The sequence below is a fragment of the Hippocampus comes genome, unplaced genomic scaffold (assembly GCF_001891065.2).
Source record: "Hippocampus comes isolate QL1 unplaced genomic scaffold, H_comes_QL1_v1.1 scaffold186, whole genome shotgun sequence".
Taxonomy (NCBI): Eukaryota; Metazoa; Chordata; class Actinopteri; order Syngnathiformes; family Syngnathidae; genus Hippocampus; species Hippocampus comes.
Genome location: NW_017806236.1, coordinates 1,037,493 through 1,057,981, shown reverse-complemented (window position 1 = coordinate 1,057,981; position 20,489 = coordinate 1,037,493). Strand labels below are relative to the sequence as shown.

General features: G+C 44.4%; 1 protein-coding gene across 1 annotated transcript; it reads right to left on the bottom strand.

Annotated features, from left to right (window-relative positions):
- Window positions 1–15: 15 nt before the first annotated feature.
- On the bottom strand, window positions 16–19,866 carry LOC109507640 (potassium/sodium hyperpolarization-activated cyclic nucleotide-gated channel 1-like). Its single transcript, XM_019857240.1, has 8 exons — window positions 18,652–19,866; window positions 11,269–11,692; window positions 9,296–9,457; window positions 8,861–9,079; window positions 7,894–8,040; window positions 6,185–6,425; window positions 4,808–4,972; window positions 16–4,447 (listed from the first exon to the last, which is right to left on the bottom strand). Exons 1-8 carry the CDS (start codon window positions 19,278–19,280, stop codon window positions 2,937–2,939), a joined length of 3,498 nt encoding a protein of 1,165 aa, XP_019712799.1. The 5' UTR covers window positions 19,281–19,866; the 3' UTR covers window positions 16–2,936.
- Between the last annotated feature and the right edge of the window lie 623 nt (window positions 19,867–20,489).

Genomic DNA, 20,489 nt, shown 5'->3' with positions numbered 1-20,489 from the left:
CAGTAAGAACAAGCATCATTGAGCAGCTAATCATTTATTGCATTGGATTCCATACCGAAAATCATAAAATAGAGCTCACATACTCTATGCACATAAGAGATGGAATCCTCCGATGTCAAAGGCATCAAAAACAACAATGAATATTGAATATAGAAATGGGTGACTGACCTTCCGAGGAAAATGCACACCTTGCACCCACGGTAACCTTCTAGTCAAGCTGCACTCATGCCTCTGGTGTTGTGGGCTTGGAGGAGAATAGTAATGAGGGATTGATCGAGTCCACCGGCAGAGGCTGCTTAGTGACCCAAAGCGTCACACAGTCGCAACAGGACTCATCCTCAAGATCCACAAACCAGGCAGCTAATCGACGCCGAGGATGCCAAGCCATGACTGATCGCGAGTTCTTGACAGCAAGGTGCGATTAAGCAACATGGAGTTATTAACACAAAAGAGGATTCGGTTCGTGATGTGATTCGATGAGATACAATGAAAAAGAGGTCAATGTATAGCAATGTGACCCATCGGTATTTGTTGTTCATCACATTTCCCAAGTAATTGCTTTTAGCCCTTTGACTGGTGCAAGAAACATTCACATTTGCCGTGTCGCTCCTAATTGCATCCTAACAATTCACAGTACTCGTTCATGGCCATAAAAGACAGAGCGGATATACAAAAAGCATGGCTTAGGTGTCCCAACTGTCCTCTGAAAAAGGTTGCAATAGCACAGCGAAGTGACAACCATGCTGCCTCTTTCACTCAGGATAATCTTCCTGATGACCTACATGGTCCACCCAGGTAGACAAACATTACATTCACTACTTTGACAAATATGATCAGATTTGTGTGCCCCGTTCTGCTGTGCAGTATTGCTGAAACAATTTGGAAGACATACAGACAAATAAGAACATCCATTTATCCAGTTTCTTTGCAAGGGCAGTAGTCTAAGCAGAGGTGTCCAGACTTGTCACTGGTCAACACCTCCCCTACCTCCCTCAAAAGGGCCAAAATGGCATTCTCGGGTCGCTGTGACAGACAATACCGCCAGGACATCAGAGTTCTCTTGTAGGATCTGCTCGTGGTTGATCATGGCGACCTCCAGGAGGGATTTGAATAATCATTTACACAGATGTCGGAGTTCTCTCACTAAGGTTGAGCTCGGACACCATCCACGCAGGTTTTTCCACTTATCCGAGGTCAGGTTGCGGCAGAAAGATCCTAAGCAGAGAAGCTCTGACTTTCCTAACCCCAGCCACTTGCGCCAGCTCTTCCAGGAGAATCCAGAGACGTTCCCATGCCAGTCGAGAGACAGTCTCTACAGCGGGTTCTGAGGCCTTGCGGGTCCGGGGCCTGCTATCAGTAAGTACTCAGAACACCTCACCCGGAAGGCGGCCAGGAGGCACAGATGTCAGAGTCTCCTCATCTGGCTACTCTTGATAAAGAGAAGCACCAGCTTACCCTGAACCCATCCAGGATGACTATCTCCAAGGGAGAGACCAGACACCAATGCGGAGGAAACCTAATTCGGCCGCTTGTGTCCGTGATCTTGCTCTTTCGGTCACGACCCAAAGATTGAGAGAATCACCACAGCTTCAGTGAGAGATGAAAATCCCAACTTGACAGAGCCAACAGAATCACCTCATCTGCAAAAAGCATTCTATCCATAAATGTTATGAATAGAATCAATGATAAAGGGCAGCTTTAGCCGAGTCCAACCCGAACTGGAAATACTGTTAACTGTCTGGAATGCTGACCAAACTCCGATACTGGTCTTGCAGGGACTGAACAGCCCGTACTATGGCGTTCTGGACCCCATACTCACGCAGGATCCTCTCCAGGACATGGGTGAAACCTTCTACAAGTCTACAAAGCACAAGTAGGTTGGCTGGGCAAAGTGCCAGAACCCTGTTGAGGGGGTCTGTCCATTGTCCCACGGCCAAGCGAAAACCACACTGCTCCTCCCGAATATGCTGGGACACCATGCATAGGAAACCTCTTTCAGGCATTTGTACCTTCACTTTCTCTCTCTTTCGGTCGCTACCTAAATCTTGAGACCAACGGTGAAAGGGGAAATGTAGATTGACAGGTAAATAGCGAGCTTCGCCGGTAGACTCAAATCTCTCCTCACCAGGACACACCGGTACATAGACCGCATCCTCAATCTATCAGTCGAGCTCAGGACACGTTTGACATCTTTCATTACAAGACTTTGACATCCTCCATCTGAGGTAGGACTTCCCTCCTAACCCACATGGGGTAATTCATTCTTTTCCAAGAACCATGGCTTCCAAATTTGGATGTACTTTTTCCTCATTGTGGTTGCTAATTTCCCCCAAAAGCCCTGAAAGTCAAACATCCTCCACAAACAGCAAGGAGAGATAAGATCATCAGGTCACCAACCTGGAAAGTGTATACCCCACGTATGTGCTAGGAATTCCATACAGTATGTGCATTCGATGGATCCTTGTCAACGTCCAGCATCCACCATGAGCATGTTTGAGTCCAACGGTGCCCCTTGAGTTGTCTTTAGACTAACTTTGCATTCATAGCTGAGAAGAGGGGACACTTTTTTTGAGGACAATATTTTTGGGGGGTTTCATCAAACTTGACAAAGCTGTAAATAAGTGAAGACAAAAGGTAGCGAAGAAAACAGGGCTAAACAGCTGGAAGAATCACATTTTGTGTATACACTTCATAGATAAATTGATAAATTCTTATTTCCATAAGGTGCTATTTACCCACAAAATGGGCTTTATTACTCTATTTTAAGGAGAAATATCCTCTAGAAACAGTTCATTCTTACCAGTAAGCCATACATTCTGTGGTGGAAATCCATAATCAGATAAGAATCACACACCCTCCTATGTTCAAAGGAGCAAAGTGGGAGGTAAAAAGGGATGTCTTGAGTTGTGTTGATGAAAGGAGGGTGCGTCTGAGCCTCACAAGCTTGAGGGAAGTTTCGACTGGTTGTGTTGGCTCTCTAACATTTTAGAATTTACAGCTAGAAACTGGTTCTGAGGTTCAAGTCCTGAATATGTCCAGGTGACAGCGGTGGTGTGACCCGCCATCGTGACCTGGGGTTTAGTGGATGCGTCAGGGGAGGAGAAGGAGCTTGTTGCCCCCCCTGAGGTGATCGCCAAAAGTCTGTCTTGTGTGTGGTGTAAAGAACTGTAAGAGCCTGAGATGGTCTTTATTTCCTGCGTAAAGAGCTCGGCTGGTGAATCGCTGCTCTCCCTGATGGTAAATGCCACCTTGGCTGGGCACGAGGTCTGAACTGTAAGAGGGTTGTGAGAGTTCTTGGGCCCGGGTGGCTCGCTTTGGTAAACTGTCCTTCCCTTCACCGGGCTCTGTAAGCCGGGACTGTGGAGAGGAGGAGTGTAGCAAGGCGAAGCTTCCGCTGAGCCGTACTGCGTCAGGGAAGCGAGGGCGGACTGCTCGGGAAGAACCTGCGGCAAGAAAACCGAATGGAGCCCCGCCAGGCTGTGCTGTGCCAGGGATGCTGCGGCCCCGCCTCTGCCTGCAGATGTCCTACCGAAGGACTGTGTGTTGGTGATGATGGGAAAATGTGGGAAGTTCAGACTGCTGGTGATCCTCCCTGCGCTGCCATGACATGACCCCATCTGCTGTGTGATGGCATGAGAGCTCTGCTGCAGCTGGCTTAGAATCGGGCTGACAGAGCTGGAGATCAGAGGACTTATGGAGCAGGAGGAGGGGGCCGTGAATTTCCCCGCGAGCCCTACCATCTCCTCCTGCTGGAGCAAACTGATCGGATGGGGCGGGGTGGTCATGGCTCCGTGGAAGGGCTGCGGGTGGAGCTGAGCAGTGCAAGTGCAGGAGACGGCGGCTTGGCTGATGGGGAAGACCGAGGCCAAGCCCGAGTGGGGAGGATGGTGGGTCGCCTGAGTGGGAGGGGCCAGGGGCTGGAGACTGCTGGTGAAGATGGGCTGGGATGACAGAGTAGGCGAGGGCCCTGTGGAGAGATGTGGTGCTGTGATGGAGGCCAGAGTGGGAGTCTCAACCTCTGTGCGGAATTTAGTCGCACCCACGGGAGAATTGGCCACTGAGCCACAGACGCTAGATGGCAGCGCTCCAGTGTGGGTTCTTTTTGGATGGCTGATTGGGTCTTTTAGGGAGCCAGGGATGAGAGGATGATGAAAGAGGATGTGGGGCAACTGGGAATGGTGAGCCAAAGCCAGTGCCAATGGCGTGGTGGCAGCAGCGGCCTGGAGTGGACCCTGAACAAGAGGGGCCCAGATGACCGGGGTGGGATCCGAAGGTGTCGGGGGGATGTTCAAGATCTGTGTGTTGCTGGTCTGGTTCAGTCGCGTGCACTGGGCCATGTCGCGGTCATGCTGCACTATCCTTTGGATGATCTCGCTCTCTTGGAGGTTTAACGTGCCAGAACTTTGGTGATGTTGGACTTTATGCTGAAGAACGGAGTTTCTCTTCCCTGTTGTTAAAAGAGGAAGAAGAACGAGAAACGCATGGCTGGAGATGACCTCGGTGTGTTTCAAACGGGCAGCCTCTAATTGCTTTTATTATGGTTTTCATGTTTACATTTTACACTATAGTGTGATTTTTTTAAAACTTATTAAACACAGTGTGGTGTTTTTGGGACAGGAGAGAGCATTGAAGTCATTGCTCCCTTTCTTTCCCACATATATGTAATTGACGGCTGGAAAAAAAACAAATCATACAATAAGTCAAAATATCACTCCTGATCAATATAAGGACTATGTGGCAGCCTCTAAATTAGCATAAGGGTCAAACGCCTTAAATGCACTGCAATTTTTATGCCCAAAGTTCTCACCGATGCGGTCCAGCCGGTCGAGGGCCACCGTCTCGAACGCTCTCCTCATCATTGGATATTCTTCCAGTACCTCGTTGAAGTTGTCCACCGACAGAGAGTAGAGGCGACAGTAGTTCTCTGCTCGCACACTAGCGGTCCTTCTGCCTCGGGTCAACAGGCAAATCTCTGCAGGGAGGGCGGGAAGAATATATTATTCACCCAACGTATTAAAACTACAGTGTGTTAAATGCATTTGCCATCTAGTTGTATTTTGGGTTCAAGTTTGAGCTCCACCGTTCTTGGTCTTGCTTTCTGTAAAATACATTTCCTCCCAAAAAAGCATCTTATACTTCAGGGTGACTCATAGTTTTGTTTTTTTTTTCGACTGCATTTTTTGACTGATGCAATTTATACACTGTAGTGACTGATAAAAATTTGGTGTTTGATTATTCTTAAAAATATTAGGGATATTTGACTATTATTAAAAATATTAGGACCATTTTTATCATGTAAATACAGTTTTGGAGATGATTCATAAAAAAAAGGATAAAAATATAAAAAGAGAAAATATCTAAGTTTTTGCTCATTCCGGAAACAAAATCAAATAAATTTGGCAAAAAGGTTTCAGTCAGAGGTCGCTGATGAAAACGAAGAGCGCTGCCTCTGAACTCCACAGATGGAGCACTTAATGCAATTTCTGCAGCTTACAGTTTGTCCTGACCTAATCTGTCGTGCCAGATCAGAAAAATTAAATAAAGCGCCATTTGGGGGGGGAAAAAAAAAAAAAAAAAATCGACATCTTTTTAAAGGTAGACATATTGAGGATATAAAGACACAAACACACACGGTCTCTCACGCTCTCACTTTGCTGTCCTGTTTATTGATTTAATATATTCTAGTCACATGAACACATGGGACTGCTGACAGAATTCTTTGTCCGTGTATTTGTCCAAACATGTTTTCACTTGCAGTTTGAACACCGGTGACATGGATTCACTCTAAAAGGCTTAACTTACTTATTAGGTTTGATCAAATTGTACCTGACTGATGAAATAGCGAAACCGTCATTGATACAGTATGTCCCAACGCATCAAAACATATGAGTAAATATATACAATTCAGTTATAGAATATTGTGAGAAAAAAAGGGGGAAACCCCACAGATGGAAGCAGAGATCAAACAATCTCTGCCGCTCTTAGTCCCGAGCCCCTTTTAAGGAGATGATGTGGACAATTTTTTTCCGAGCCGCAATAGTGCTGGAAGTTAATCTGCTGAGTGCCTGAGCAAAATAAATCAGAACAAGGCAGACTATTACCACTTCTTCACATCAGTGAACCGCTGCCAGCCAGGGGTTGTATTAGTATGCATTAAACGGCCCGTTGTGTGTGGGGATATTACCTCCGAAATAAGAGCCATCTGACAGCTTGGTGTCTTGGCTGTTTTTGGTCAGGACGCTGACAACCCCATGCTGAATGAAGTACATTTTCTTGCCGATGGTTCCCTCTCTGATGATGTAGTCGGCTGGCTGGAAGACCTCAAAGCGCAGTTTGGTCAGCATGGAGGTGACAAAGTTGGGATCGGCGTTGGCAAACAGAGGCATGGAGGCCACGAGTTTACGGCAGTTAAAGTTGATGATCTCCTGCAGTAGCGGTGGGAAGTCAAGCGGTACAAATAGTTGGACACTGTACTTGATGAGTAAGAATACAGTATATTTATAATATGAACATATATTTTCTGATTGCTATTTATTTTTACTCCCTACATTTGAAAACAGATATCTATACTTTCTACATGGTGGTTTTTATTCTAAGTTAATCAAAGAATAAAGGGTTGTTGGTTTTTTTCCCATTGTGACAAGCTACCCAAAAAACGATTGCATACGATCGACGGTTAAAATAAATCACTTTTACTTTTGTGTTTAACATTTCAGAAACTGTACTTTTATATTTTTACTTAAGTACAGAGTACTACATGGACACTTGCACTATTCAAACGAACGTACTATCGCACCACATCATGTTAAAATTTTGACCAGTCGACATCCATTGCAGCCTGATCATCCTGGAAGTGAGATTCCCCCATGTGTGGCCCCTTCTCAAGGTTTCTCATTTTTCCACAGATGTTTTTTTTTTCCTTGCCCGACATCAGGGGATGTCGTTACTATTTGTGAACTGCAGGTATATGAATCCCTTTGAGACTTTTTTGTGATAAAGGGCTATATAAATATATGTGACTTGACTGGGGCACGATCGTAACAATCGTCGAGACATTTGCGTGCCGTACAGTTGATACGTTTGCAGTCATTATGAAAGCTGCGTGAATAGTGGCGCTCGCTTAATGAGGCCCTCATGCAGTCTCTTGCATCTACTAATGAGATTACGTGACTGTAAATATTATGGTGAAAAGATAGAGCGAGATTATGTGCAGGCCATTTAGAGCCATTGGGATCACTGTTTAGTTTATCTGTTCAGGTGCACGAAGTAAAAATAATGAAATCATAAATCGAACCATCCATCCATTTTCCAATCCGCTTATCTTCTCAAGGGTGGCGGGGGGTTCTGGAGCCTATCCTAGCCGTCTTCGGGCAGTAGGCGGGGGACACCCTGAACCGGTTGCCGGCCAATCGCAGGGCACACACAGACGAACAACCATCCACGCTCACACTCACACCTAGGGACAGTTTAGAGTGCTCAATCAGCCTGCCATGTATGTTTTTGAACTGTGGGAGGAAACTGGAGTACCCGCAGAAAACCCACGCAGGCCCGGGGGGAGAACATGCAAACTCCACACAGGGAGGCCAGAGCTGGAATTGAACCCGGTATCTCTGCACTGTGGGGTCGACGTGCTAACCACTGCGCCACCAGGCCGCAAAATCATAAATATGCTCTTTTTTTCTTTTTTTTGGATATTTGCCACCAAAGGTAAAGGACATTTCAAATATTGAGACAGCCCACGTGGCGACACTGGTGGTGAAAGTGAACGTCAACTGTCAAGCCCCAGCTTTACATTTGATGTGATGACATTTCCAATGCAATCAACATACTGTATTTAGGACCCAGTAGCAGTTATACAGGAGGTGAAAATCCCCAAAGCAGATTACTTCTGACCTCTCGCAGCGGTTCATTCAGCTCCTCCAAAATGCTCTCTTCGTCAAACATCTTGCCCTGGTAGCGGTGCTCGTAGTAGTCATGGATTCTCTGACGCATGTCCGCGGGGAGCTTGTGGAAGGACATGTACTGCTCCACCTGTTTGTACTGCGACCACAATCGAAATACGATGAGACAAATATGAAGACAAGCGGCAATGATAATCCAAAAGCGAAACGTAAAGTCGTGACAAATGTAATATGATAATTAATCTGTTTGATGCGTTGGCTCAGGAACGGTCAGGCCATCTGTGAAACCTTGTCCAGGGTGTAGGTTCGGGCCTCTGCCCCATCTGACAAATACAAGCGGTGCTCTGCAGGCTGCGGCTAATGTTATTAACTACTGTGTCCTTCAGCCATGTACTCTTGCTGCAAAACACCACGGATGGAAAATGGATCCGACCTATATTTGTTTTTGTTCTGCTGTAGGTCTACCTTTCACTATACGCCGGCACTCGACCCTTTCTCCGTTGAGATACGAGTGACCACTTTTTTTTCCCCCAGGTATGACTTTTCATTCACGGTTTGGCAGAAAAAGAGCCTTCAAACTGTTTATTGCCACTCCCAGTTAAGTTTACTGGCAAACTAGAGCAAAGGGGTGAGAGAAATATGTTGTGTATTGAAAACAAACATAACTTTACATTTAAATCCGTAAATGCTCACACATAATGGGAAATACTACACCCAATATATCAAAGGCATAGATTTTTTTATCCTCTGCAAAGAATGATGACGATTATAGCAGATTAAATTCACTTTTCATGACCAAAAGAGTGTCCAGTGAGTGTATTTCTCCGTTGTGTAGAGGTCAGTGTAAGCCACGCACATATCCACCACCCCAAAAACTGCGGTGTCACATCCATCCTCAATATTTCATCTCTTTGACCTGAAAAGTCATTGCGGTGCATTGACGACTAGTGGCCTCCTACCTTTTCTTGGTACTGCCTCCTGGAGGAGTCCAGTGACTGAATGAGGGCAGTGGCGTGCCCCACAAACATGGCAAAGCAGGTTGCGCCCACAATCATGCTGAGGATGGTGAGCCACACGTCGGCCATTCCTATGGGCGGGTACAGCCCGTAACCGATGCACAGCATGTGGCTCATGGCTTTGAAGAGGGCGTAAGAATATTGCTGACCCCACGTGTCATTCTGGAGGGGGAAAATGATGATGTCAGCATTTGATGTCCTCGGGTTAGTTGGTACGAGCAAAACTTTAGTTATGTGCTACATAATATAAAAATCAGGTCGGTCACAACTTAAGGACCAGGTACAAAATGACAGCCTGTCACCGGTATGCATCACAATCTTTTTTTTCTGTCAAGGTGTTCGGTCCGAGAAGCTCGTGAATAAAAACAACAAACCTACCACCATCTTATTTCGAGTGACCCAACAATCGGGAGGGAAGTCCTGAAGCATGGGAACCAGAAATTGCAGACAGCCGTCCCAGTGACACAGCAGCAGCATCATACCAATCAGGTTCATGATACGCACCATAGCACTGGCCAGGTCATAGGTCATATGGAAAACCTGACACACAACAAACACACACACACACACACACACACACACACACACACACACACACACACACACACACACACACACACACACACGCACACACACACACACACACACACACACACAGATTATCATCATTAATGGATGTGAAACAATGTGATGAATATCTCTTTGTAAATAAATCTATGAAATTGGAATTCTCACTCATGCAATGAGAGGATTTGCAAAATGGAGTCTGTTCTTTTCTCTGTATGCCGATGGCGACAGTTGTCCTATAGCGGACCATAGTGCTCTTAATCTTCTGTAGAGAACAAAAGGCTAGTCCAATATTGCGTAATAACCTGCCACCAATATTATTGTCCCATGGGAAATGCAGCATGACGTTAAGTGTATGAATTAAAAGGTGTTGGGAAAGATTATTATAAAATAAGTGTGATGGTTTGTTTTTAAGTCTCAAGAGAGTACTCGACATACAATATTGACTTATTAATGTTTAAAAAATACTTTATATTGTAAAGAATTTCCGAAATTAACCTATGGCAATAACAAACATGTTCCCTCTTTTCAATACATAAGAGGCAAATGTAAACTCTATTGCAATTTTGCACTGCTGCACTTACAAGGACAATTGTGCCAAAATAAAAAGACTGTGTCTTCCTCATTTCACCCATAAAAATCTGAGGTTTTCCAGTGAACTTCATATTCATTTGTATGAAGTAGAGATGTTGCCAGAAATACACATTGCTTGACTATCTGCACTTTTTTTGTGTGTGTATGTGTGTGTGTTCAATTTAAGCTAATGTTAGCATTTTATGATCACATTGCGGACCTTCACTTGATGATTCAATTCGCAAGCTGACTGTGTAATGTTTAGCAAATATTTTTTTCAGATTTGAGATTTTTAATCATTTGATATTTCACAATGACAGATGATTCGATCTGGTAAATTTGACAACATCTAGCGATACACATCGTATCATTTAAAAAATTACAAGATATGTAAATATTGACGATGCACCTATCCCATAATGCAGGGGTGTCAAACTCATTTTTGTCGCGGGCCACATTGTAGTTAGGGTTTCCCTTGGAGGGCCGCTATGAATTTTGGGAAACCATATAAATGTTTAATCCCCTCCACATATTACATACACAGCGCACAACAAATTGATGAATAACTACTTTTTAAATCAGAAGTCAAGAATAATGACTGTTATTGTGGATTACATATGACAATTTGAAATTTTGGTTCAGACTTTAGCAACCATCATGGAACTTGACATGCTTGATTTGCATTCGCGGGCCATATAGAATGATGTGGCGGGCCAGATCTGGCCCCCCGGGCCTTGACTTTGACACCTGTGCCATAATGTGTGGGACATGCCAAAAATCACATACTGTCTACCTAATGGAAAATAAAATAGGGAAAATGAAGAAAACCGATCTTACGAGACTTAGCACTGTCCTGGCATGTGTGAAAATGTTTGGCCACTTCCAATAAAATGCTTGAGCTTCATTATTTTGTCACACTTGGTGATGACATTGTGATTCTGATGAGGACAGCAAAGGCACTTCATAGTGATATTATCAACAGTCTCAGACTAATGTCAACATTTTTTTCGGGGAGTCGGTGTGGGGGTCTCATTATAGTGCGGGTGCACACACAGTGGCGTAGCGAGGGACTCGGGGCTCAAGAAAACAATCTCAGTCCGGGCTCTACTTTTCCCTCCTTTACGGCACCGCTGGGTGTAACTAACTAATCAGTAGGTGAGGGGGGGAAATACAGTTTATCATTCATTACAGTCAATTTGTGTTCAGTGTACCTCCTCCCACTGGTGGATGTAGCGGATGAGTCTGGAGAGGCGTAGCAGGCGAAGGAGACTGAGGATTTTGGTGAAGCGCACGATCCTCAGCGCTCGCGCAGTCTTGTAAAAATCCGAGTCAATGCGAGTCTCTACGATGAGAAAGATGTAGTCCACGGGTATAGAGGAGATGAAATCCACCACAAACCAGCTCTTCAAGTACTTGATCTTGATCTTTTGCGGGTCCAGAATGATCTCCGTGTTGTCCTCCTTGACGATACCCGTGCGAAAGTTGAGGACCAGGTCCATCAGGAAAAAAGTGTCCGAGACGACGTTGAAGACGATCCAGGGCGGCGTGTGCTCGTCCTTAAAGAAGGTGATGCCAACGGGGATGATGATGAGGTTTCCCACCATCAGAAGCAGCATGGTCAGATCCCAGTAGAATCTAAAACAGACAGAAACACCCACGCAGCCCGCGTGGGAAACAGTTTGTGAACACATTATTGGCAGCAGGGAAAACGATGCGTCGAACTGTTGCGAGTCAGTTACTTCATAACGTTCTTAAACTTGGGAGGGAGGAAAAAAAATTACAAGGAGGCAGGTTGGGTAATTAGAGAAATTGCTCCAGTTCGGTGATGCTCTTCTCAGGCAGGAACTGTCAGATGCTCAAGGCATTGCTCATTGTCATGGTAAGGCGGCCACAGGTTTTCCTCCTAGAACTCTCGGCTCTTCTCGGACACCAGATGAAGCAAGCGGAGCAGTATTTGTTTTGGTTGGCTGATCGTCAGGCACACACTGATGGGGAAAATGTATAGTTTGCAGTTTGGGTTTGAAATCTGACACGTTCCATGTGCTCAGCAAGCAACGACTTAATCTGTTAGATAAATGGCAACAAACGGAAACAAAGGTTTCTTGTACTTTCTGTTTTTTGTTGAAGCGCATTCAATTGTGGGCTGACATAGAAATATGAACAAATAAGATATTTGTTGTAAATATTTTGGGACCAATGAAGTCAAATTGAATCATCTCGCGCGGTATAACTGCTCTCGCTAATGTTCCGTGGCACAGTGGTTAGGGAATCATTGTTGATAATTAAGCTAGGCTTGAGAAAACACAAAGGGGTTAACAGATACACTTGCTACAAGACTGTATCCGATTTTGGCAAATTATTACTCAAGCTGTGGTGTTTCGCACATAGCCACGACAGGTGAAGCAATACGCATGCTGTTGAAAAATACTTTCAGCTTACATGTCGAACTTTGCTCAACTTCTGCATCATATCCTGCTGAATATCTCTGAGAATGTGCTGCCTCTATTTTTGTCCAACACTGCGCTTCAGGGCACGAGGATGGAGACTAAAAGTCCATCTGATTTGCAACCCATAAGAAAATATAGATTTTCCACACCTGACTCACCGCTCCAGGAATCAGCACCGGCGCGTTCTGTTCCATCTCGAGCTGCGTGGCCAATTGATTCTGGTCATCATATCTACACCGCCTTTTGTTTTTGCACGCTGCATTAAATTTCTCCTTGAAGTAGCTGATGTATGAAGGACCTTTTAGAAAGAGTGATTTCAATCTAAATGCGGCACTAAGCGCAGCAATAATCAGTCCAATGCATCTCAGCCAAGCCGAGGAAAACCTCCACGTGAATACAATCTTGGGCGTGCGAGCGCACGCGCAATCCATCCTGGAGAACTAATTAACCTCGAATCGATCAACCAGCGGCCTGACACACCTGCACACTTGCGCCAGCGGCGGCGAGCGCGAATCAACAGCCTCCAAAGACGGCCCCCACCCCCTAAAGGCACTTGTGACATGTGAGGGCGCACTAACACGCCGTATCCTCAAGACCAACTTGTTTGACGAGGGATGAACATTGATGGGTGCAAGATTCACTTTAAACAGAGCTAATTAAATGAGGCTTCCACCCTCCTGTCAACAAGTGTCACTGTAATCTATGCCTGAATACGTATGAGCAGCTTGCGATGAGGAGAGTGCTCATGATGGCAGCAAATCGATCCGTAATGATGATAACGGGAGAAAAAGAAGACCTAAGGGGAAACTGTGTTTCGGTGAGGCTGTAATCATGTGCTGGGTACAGGTGGTAAGTTTGTAGGCCGAAGCGCTGGTTGTATGATACAGTTCACTTGACATGAATTAAGACTTGGAAGGCTTGGAACACTTACAAGGCAATAACCACCAACTTAACAAAACTGTCAGGTAACCATCCACCAGCAATGAAAATATGACAAAATCAAATCAAATGAGCCATGTTTGAGGTGTTTACGAAAATATGATTGCGTCTCTTGTTGTTGAGGGAAGATGTCAAATTAAAGACAGGAATGACAACGTACGTATAAACTTTCACGATGTTGGTACAAATCGGGCAAGGCGGAGCATTTGGTTAGCGAATCTCGGTTTGGTCGTTTCTGCTTGCTCTGTGGCAATCTCCCACGTTCGAAAAACATTTGAGAAGTTAGCAATACATGAAGAACAAAAATATCGCAAATCCAAATGAATGTTTTCAAATCGTCTCCTGACTACTCCAAATACAATTTAGACTCTGCTGCAGTGTAAAGCGGAGCACTGTGCGCAGGCAGAGATGCCTATATATGCGTGTGTGTGTGTGTGTGTGTGTGTGTGTGTAGCACTCTTACACCAACTCTGATGGCTACCCACCCCACCCCACCCCACCCCCAAAAAAATAACATTGTGTAATATGAAATTAAGCTGTTACTGTTCCTATTGGCAAACTCTTGATATCTTTGGATTATTTGGTCAATTTATGATCTTTAAAAATACAGGAAATGACCAAAAATCATCTTTTTGCCCCGATCAGGTGAAATCACGTGTTCAGCCCCGATCTCTCTAACTTGCTCTGGACGGTTCTGGTTATCTTCGAAGATGTTTCATCTTTCATCTGAGCAGATTTAAACAGCTCATCCAACAAGGCTTGGTTAGGATTGCACCAAACCTTGTTGCGTGACGGATGAAACCTGCTCGGTTGAGAGGCGAAATGTCTTCCAAGACGACCAGAACCGATTCGTTTGGGATCCATTCAATGCCCTGAGAATGACACGACCTGGATGAATGAAAAATGGTCACAAGCATGATTTGTTTTTTCCCTTGAAGAAACTCCAAACGCTGACATTTTTGTCTCGTGAAGGCGCTGCTAATTCATGTGCAAGATGATAAGATTGCTCCTCTTTCCATTACTTCCTTCAGTTGTCTGTTAAACAAAGCATTTGCATTACTCCCGTCATCTGCCCGTTGTGGCTGCAGTGACACAGTGGTCCTAATTGCTCATCCCCTCTCTGGCTAAATCCACCGTTATCTCCTGGGAATCCATGTCAACTCCAGAAGTCAGCTCCCATCAGCCAGATGTTGAGTAGTTAGCATTACCGCTCTGCACACGTCACTGCGCTGCAGAACATCGGAACAGCTGGACCACACAAAAATAAAAAATAAAGTGTGCAGGGGACAGTGCATTACCGTCCCCCCCTTTTACGGACCCTCCTCTTGGCTCATCAGCTGACTGTGCACGCAGCATTCGAGCCACAGAGATCAGGCAACGAGCTGGTGCAATCCTGCCACGTGCCTCAAAATAAAGCTCGCAGTTGTGGGGACGGCGCACCTCTGCGGAGAGGAATCTTGCACGATTTGGGTCAGAGTGCAACTCGGTTAAAAAGCACGAGAGCACAAAGAGAGAGGAGTTATAAGCAAAGTGAACACAAAAAGGCTTAAAAAATGGTGAAAGGAGCTTAGATCAATCAGGGACAGCTGAAATAAAAAGGGATCACATTTGTACTGGAGATGCTTATCTCTTGTTGCCAGACTGCAGCTGAAGCGCAACAGCCTGCATCAGCTCGGTGGCTTAACACACACCTGTACTGACTGAGGCTCAGTCGTATTACCATGCGAGCGAGTCCAGAGCGTCTGCTGCTATATCCACCGCAGTCATAATAAAAGACAGCAGCCATTCATGACACAGCGGTTGAAAAAGGGCACAGCCGTGATGGATGCGTGTGTGAGCCTACTACATTTGGATATGAAGTCATTTTAGCAAAATGACGACTTTGGTCGAATCGATTCACCCATTGTACTATTTTCTTGCTTTTTACTTATTTTGTTTTTTGGGTGCTTTGATTTCTATGTTGACAGAAAAATGGAGCTGCACAGTAATTTGGTGGTTCACACATTTGCCTGATATTTGAGGTTCAGGTTCAGGGTACAAATGTTGACTCTGAACTTCCTGTGTGGCGTTTGCGTGTTCTCCCTCTTCACACATTCCAAAAACAAGCATGTTTGGTTAAGTGCAAGCTAAAGGTTCCACAAGGGTGAATTATTCTTTGTCTTTAAGTTCACTGCAACTGACTGGAGATCAATTCAGGGTGTTGCCTACTTTTGAGCCAAATGTAGCTGGAATTGGCTTCAGCATACCCCAACCTAAATGAGGACAAGCGGTATAGAAAACAGATAAATAATGGAGGCTAACAAAGAATGTTTTTCACATTCCGATGAAGTACTGGGTAATATGACGTGTCAATTGTCTATCGTCTTCTGCTGCATTTAACAAAATTATCAGAGGACGCTTGATTTGATGAACCACAGTTTTGACTCAAGTTTCTTGTACCACACGACTGCCATCAACTGAAAGACTGTAAAATAACACGAGGAAGTGAATCACTTAAACGGTCATACTAAATGCAAAATTAAATCTAAGAGACAATGAAATTAATAATAATAACAACAACTACTACTGCCTTAGGAAAGAATAAACTAACAACAACAAACCCGTAATTAGTAAGAACTTTAAAAAAAAAAAGGCCATCAAGGCATGCTAGGTACACCTTCAAACTAGAAAGCAGTTTGCATTTTGAGCCTTAGCAAAACACAACGGATGACAAAACTGAGAACATATTTTTAAGTATTTCTTTCCTCAATGGTGATGACCATTCCAAAAAGGCTCGTTGATCTGCTTATGTTACCTGCAGCCCGGTAAGACGGCATGTCGAAGCAAGACGGCGTAACGGCGAGCTAGCGATAGCAAGTTTAGCAACAAGCTTCGACTACTGCCTGCTCAAGCCGTTGTGGGTTCGACCCTAACTAATGAATCGCAGCCTCCATCAATTCGCCTCCATTGTGAGAATAAACAAAACTTCTTTCAAGTATCGGCCTTACAAAGGGATGACGAGGAGTCATTATCAGAGGAAATTATGAAACTTCCTAAAATAACGCAATATTATCGAGAGTGAAAGACCGAATTAAGTGCTTGAGTGAGAGTACATTCCACAGAGGTCCCGCCGGAACTGCGTGTGCAAACATGAGCAGCAAAAGAGCAGGAAATGTAATAAGTGTCTTGAGAAAAAAATTAAATTGAAAATAATACTACACACATAGTAAGAAATGGTCCCGTGTTTCGTCAGTCACCCGTGAGGAGTGTTATAAAACATTGAAAGTATATCAATTCATTTTTGTATTGACATAGGAAATGTTATCGAACTGCAAAATTGAATATTCTGTCAATAAAAAAAGAAGAAAGTTAAAAGGATATTAATTTTTAGGATAAAAATTATTCCCAAAATGGATGCATATATAACTAATTTGTTTTCACAATACTGTTCCGAGTTTGGATTGTGACTTTTGAGATCTGCGCAATAAATGTTCTTAAAATTATATTACAGTCAAGCTCATCTTTTTAATGTATTTTTTAAATCAATTTATGTCAGAAACATTATTTTTTTAAGCCTATTATTTCACCCTTTCATGGACCGTGTAACCTGATAACATGAAAAGCTGTCCACTATCGTAACCGCTGTCCCTGAAAGGGTTCCATTGATATTTACATTTGTGCAAAAATATGTGGGCTACTTCCGTTTACATTTGATTATTTCAGATAGCAGCATTAGGACTACTGGACCCATTTCTCATTTGGCACAGGTCTGTTTAATGTCAGAAAAGACAAGCGGTCATAGTGTGTCATATAAGGTTTTGTAGAATAACTGAAACCAAATCGTGGTCTCATGTTATCGTGATATAAAATGGCCTAAATGGTGACAGAAGCGTTTTTGCATATCGCCCAGCATTATTTCTATGACGGGAAAACTAAATTGCATGAGCAGAAAAGCAACAATACAGCAGCGACTGCAATATTCAGAGTGTGCACTAAAAAGTGTGAGGGGGGTGGGGGTGGGGGGGGGGTTGTTGGGTAGGCTGCATGTCCTAATGTACCATTCTAGCGTGATGCCATGACACCTAGCACACAACACAGAGCAAACAGCTGGGTGTCTTGATTCCATTCCAATCTCTCTCTTTCTGTCCGTCTAATGTCAGTGTGTTGCGGGTGGCACCGGGCCCCATCCACATCTCCACTCCATTAAACTAATTGTGCTGTAATAATCCCGCCTGATGTGTGCTTCTAATATCTTGAATGGTCATGTTACCCTATTTTGATTACCCCATTTCCAAGCTCCTGCTGCATTCCCTCTAATCTAATCCACTGGTCTCACTAAATTATATATATGTATTAAAAAAAAGGGTAATTCAGATGAGTGGAGGAAAAACAGCAGTGACACACATTTCTGTACAACAAAGTAGGATGGCCGAGTTTCCAGGATGGATGTCAAAACAGGATGATGATGATGGCATGCCGAAACCTATCAAGTGTGTAAGACTGCCTCAAAAACAACTGGATTGCAATATGAATGTTTGATACAAACATTTCATTTTAGGGAAAACTGGCTGGTTGGATCACTCGGGATAAATGTTCCTGCGGAGCCAGAGTTGATCAAATGCGATTGTGCTTTTCAGATGTTTTGGATCCTATTAAGATCATTTAGCGGACATGAATTGATTTCCTGCGAGAGTGGCCTTCACAGTATGTGTGAAGTCTTCAGTCGACGGTCATTTTTAGAAATTATGACACTTTTCTCGACAGTCAGATTATTGTAGCACAATCGCTGTATTAGCTCGCCCATCTGATTGTGATAGTTTGTGACTGGGGAAACACAAACACTGATAATTTGCCAAGCCATTAGTGAAACTGACGCAACCTAATGACTGGAACTCTGCTTTTAAAGTGATCATAATGGCATAAGAATGCCAGCCGTGTGGAATTAATTGGTTGATATGCTGTTATTGTGATTTGCAGAGGTGGAGAATTACACAGGGCTCTGTCTAAAATGTTAGCCTTCATTCAAGTCTGAACCAGTGCAGCTCGATACCACATTAGCACAACAATGAAAAAACATGATCTGTCTTAGTATTTCAACCAATGCAAAGCATTTCGTTTTTAGTAATGCATTAATATTAATACACTTCTTGTACTTGATAGAATGTAACCACAGGTGTATTTGTAATTCCAGAAGATGTGTAAAACTTTCAGGGACTGCGCATGAATTACCTAAAATCACTGTATGGGTGTATAATCCAGAATCCAGCAGATTTGACACGCTCCCTTTCGTGCTCCACGGCCCTCTCACTGCCCAACATCCGCAGAGAGAACTTGTTGACTCCCGGTTGGAGCATCGCCCCAAACTGCCGATGCATGAATCCGGCTTGGTAGAGCCGCTCATCCTCGGGGATAATTTGCTCGGTACCTTCCAACTTGATGAAACTCGTCTGGTCAAACACCGACGACTGACCGGCCGCCGCGTCGCTCAGACCCCCCGTTGCCGGGCCGCGCTCTCCGGGGGAACCGTCCCCGACACCCGCGTCCACTTCCGGGATGAGGCGGCGCTGCTCCGCCGCATCTGACCCGGTAAAATGACGCCCGCTGATGGAAGAGACGCTGCCCCTGAAACGGCGACAGTCCCCGTTCAAGTTGGTCTTCCCGGCGGCATTCGTACCGCCCTCCTCGATGCTCCTGCAACTGCTTGCGGGAGACAAAGAGGACAAGTGTCTCAGCAGAATACTTTTCCTCTTCGTGTCCTTGTCGCCGCTGTCTCCTTCGTCCACCGCAAAAGGTCTTTGCCCGATGTTTTGCGGCAGGCTGTAGAGCCGCTTGCGCATGGAACACTGGAACCTTTCCATTTGTTTACAGGAGCGGAGCACAGCGGGAAGGAGCAGGGGGGTGAATCATAAAGGTGTCATGCATTTGGAGTGCCACCGAAAGCAAAACACGGAGGAGGCGCATCGGCAGGACGGGTCCGTATTTGACACTTGGGACGTGCCTTCGCGTTTCCACGCCAGCCCGGGTCCAAACATTGGAGATGCGTCAACAATCAAAGTCCGCCGTGTGTGTAGGAGGCAAAGGGGGAAAGCGTGTCGATCCACAGCGTGTCGACGAGACTGCATCGGGATGCAGCGTGCTGAGCATCGGAAGTGCAGGAGGACTGAAAGAATGTTACAACTGCCGCTGCTGATACTGAGCTCCTCAATGACAAAGCATGGTCTCCACCCCCCTACGGGATAAATGCGCGGTGTCAGCAACAAGGTGGTGGCACGCATGCACGCACATGGCACATGCTTCCTGACGGCCCTGATCCATCAAACGCCTCGACATGAGGTAAATTTGCACAATCTCCTGTTTCTTAACCTTTATTGAACAAAGGCGCATATTGGCATATTGTTCACGATACACAACCTAACAAAAAAAAATATAAAAAAGTATAGTATAGTGTAACAAAATTACTTAAAGGTCTAATCTAGGGGTGCCAAAATTTACCTATTAATGAACTTATCGACTATCCAATTAATCAACAAATATTTGAGTCATCGTTTAGAGCTATTGTTTAACTTAAAACTGTCCCACCAGTCTGATTTCAGCCAGTCAACAGTAATTATTCTGATTTCTGTCATCATTCATGAAAGCAGGACATTTACAAAACATCTGCTTTTATTTTGGAAAGCAAAGACCCAACCAGTAATTGGATCAGTTTTCAAAACGTTTGGCAAGTATACAACATCAAACCCTCTCATGTGATATTGCTCGATAATCACTAAACAATACCAAATAAACAACAATAATTAGTTGACAAAAAATAATCGGGGGATAAGTGATTTTGTAATACACAGATGCAAAATAACTTTTGCGAATTAAAAATTGATTTAAAAAATATTCAATAGTAACAGCCCTTAATAAAATCTGGGCCTATTTGATTAACACACACATGCAGCTGTAACTATTAATTGTACATCTCGTGGAAAACCATTTATATATTCTGCCTCTCAAAATACGTGGGTGGCATAGATAGATCAAAGAAAAATTGAATTTTAAAAAGTTGGACAAATTGGGTGAAA

Excerpts from the sequence above, each read along its gene's own strand:
- LOC109507640 (XM_019857240.1), bottom strand. The coding sequence starts at position 19,280 with ATGGAAAGGTTCCAGTGTTCCATGCGCAAGCGGCTCTACAGCCTGCCG. Across the intron at positions 11,693-18,651 it reads CACCCATACAGTGATTTTAG|ATTCTACTGGGATCTGACCA; the intron begins GTAATTCATGCG and ends TGTCTGTTTTAG. Across the intron at positions 8,041-8,860 it reads GGAGGCAGTACCAAGAAAAG|TACAAACAGGTGGAGCAGTA; the intron begins GTAGGAGGCCAC and ends TTGTGGTCGCAG.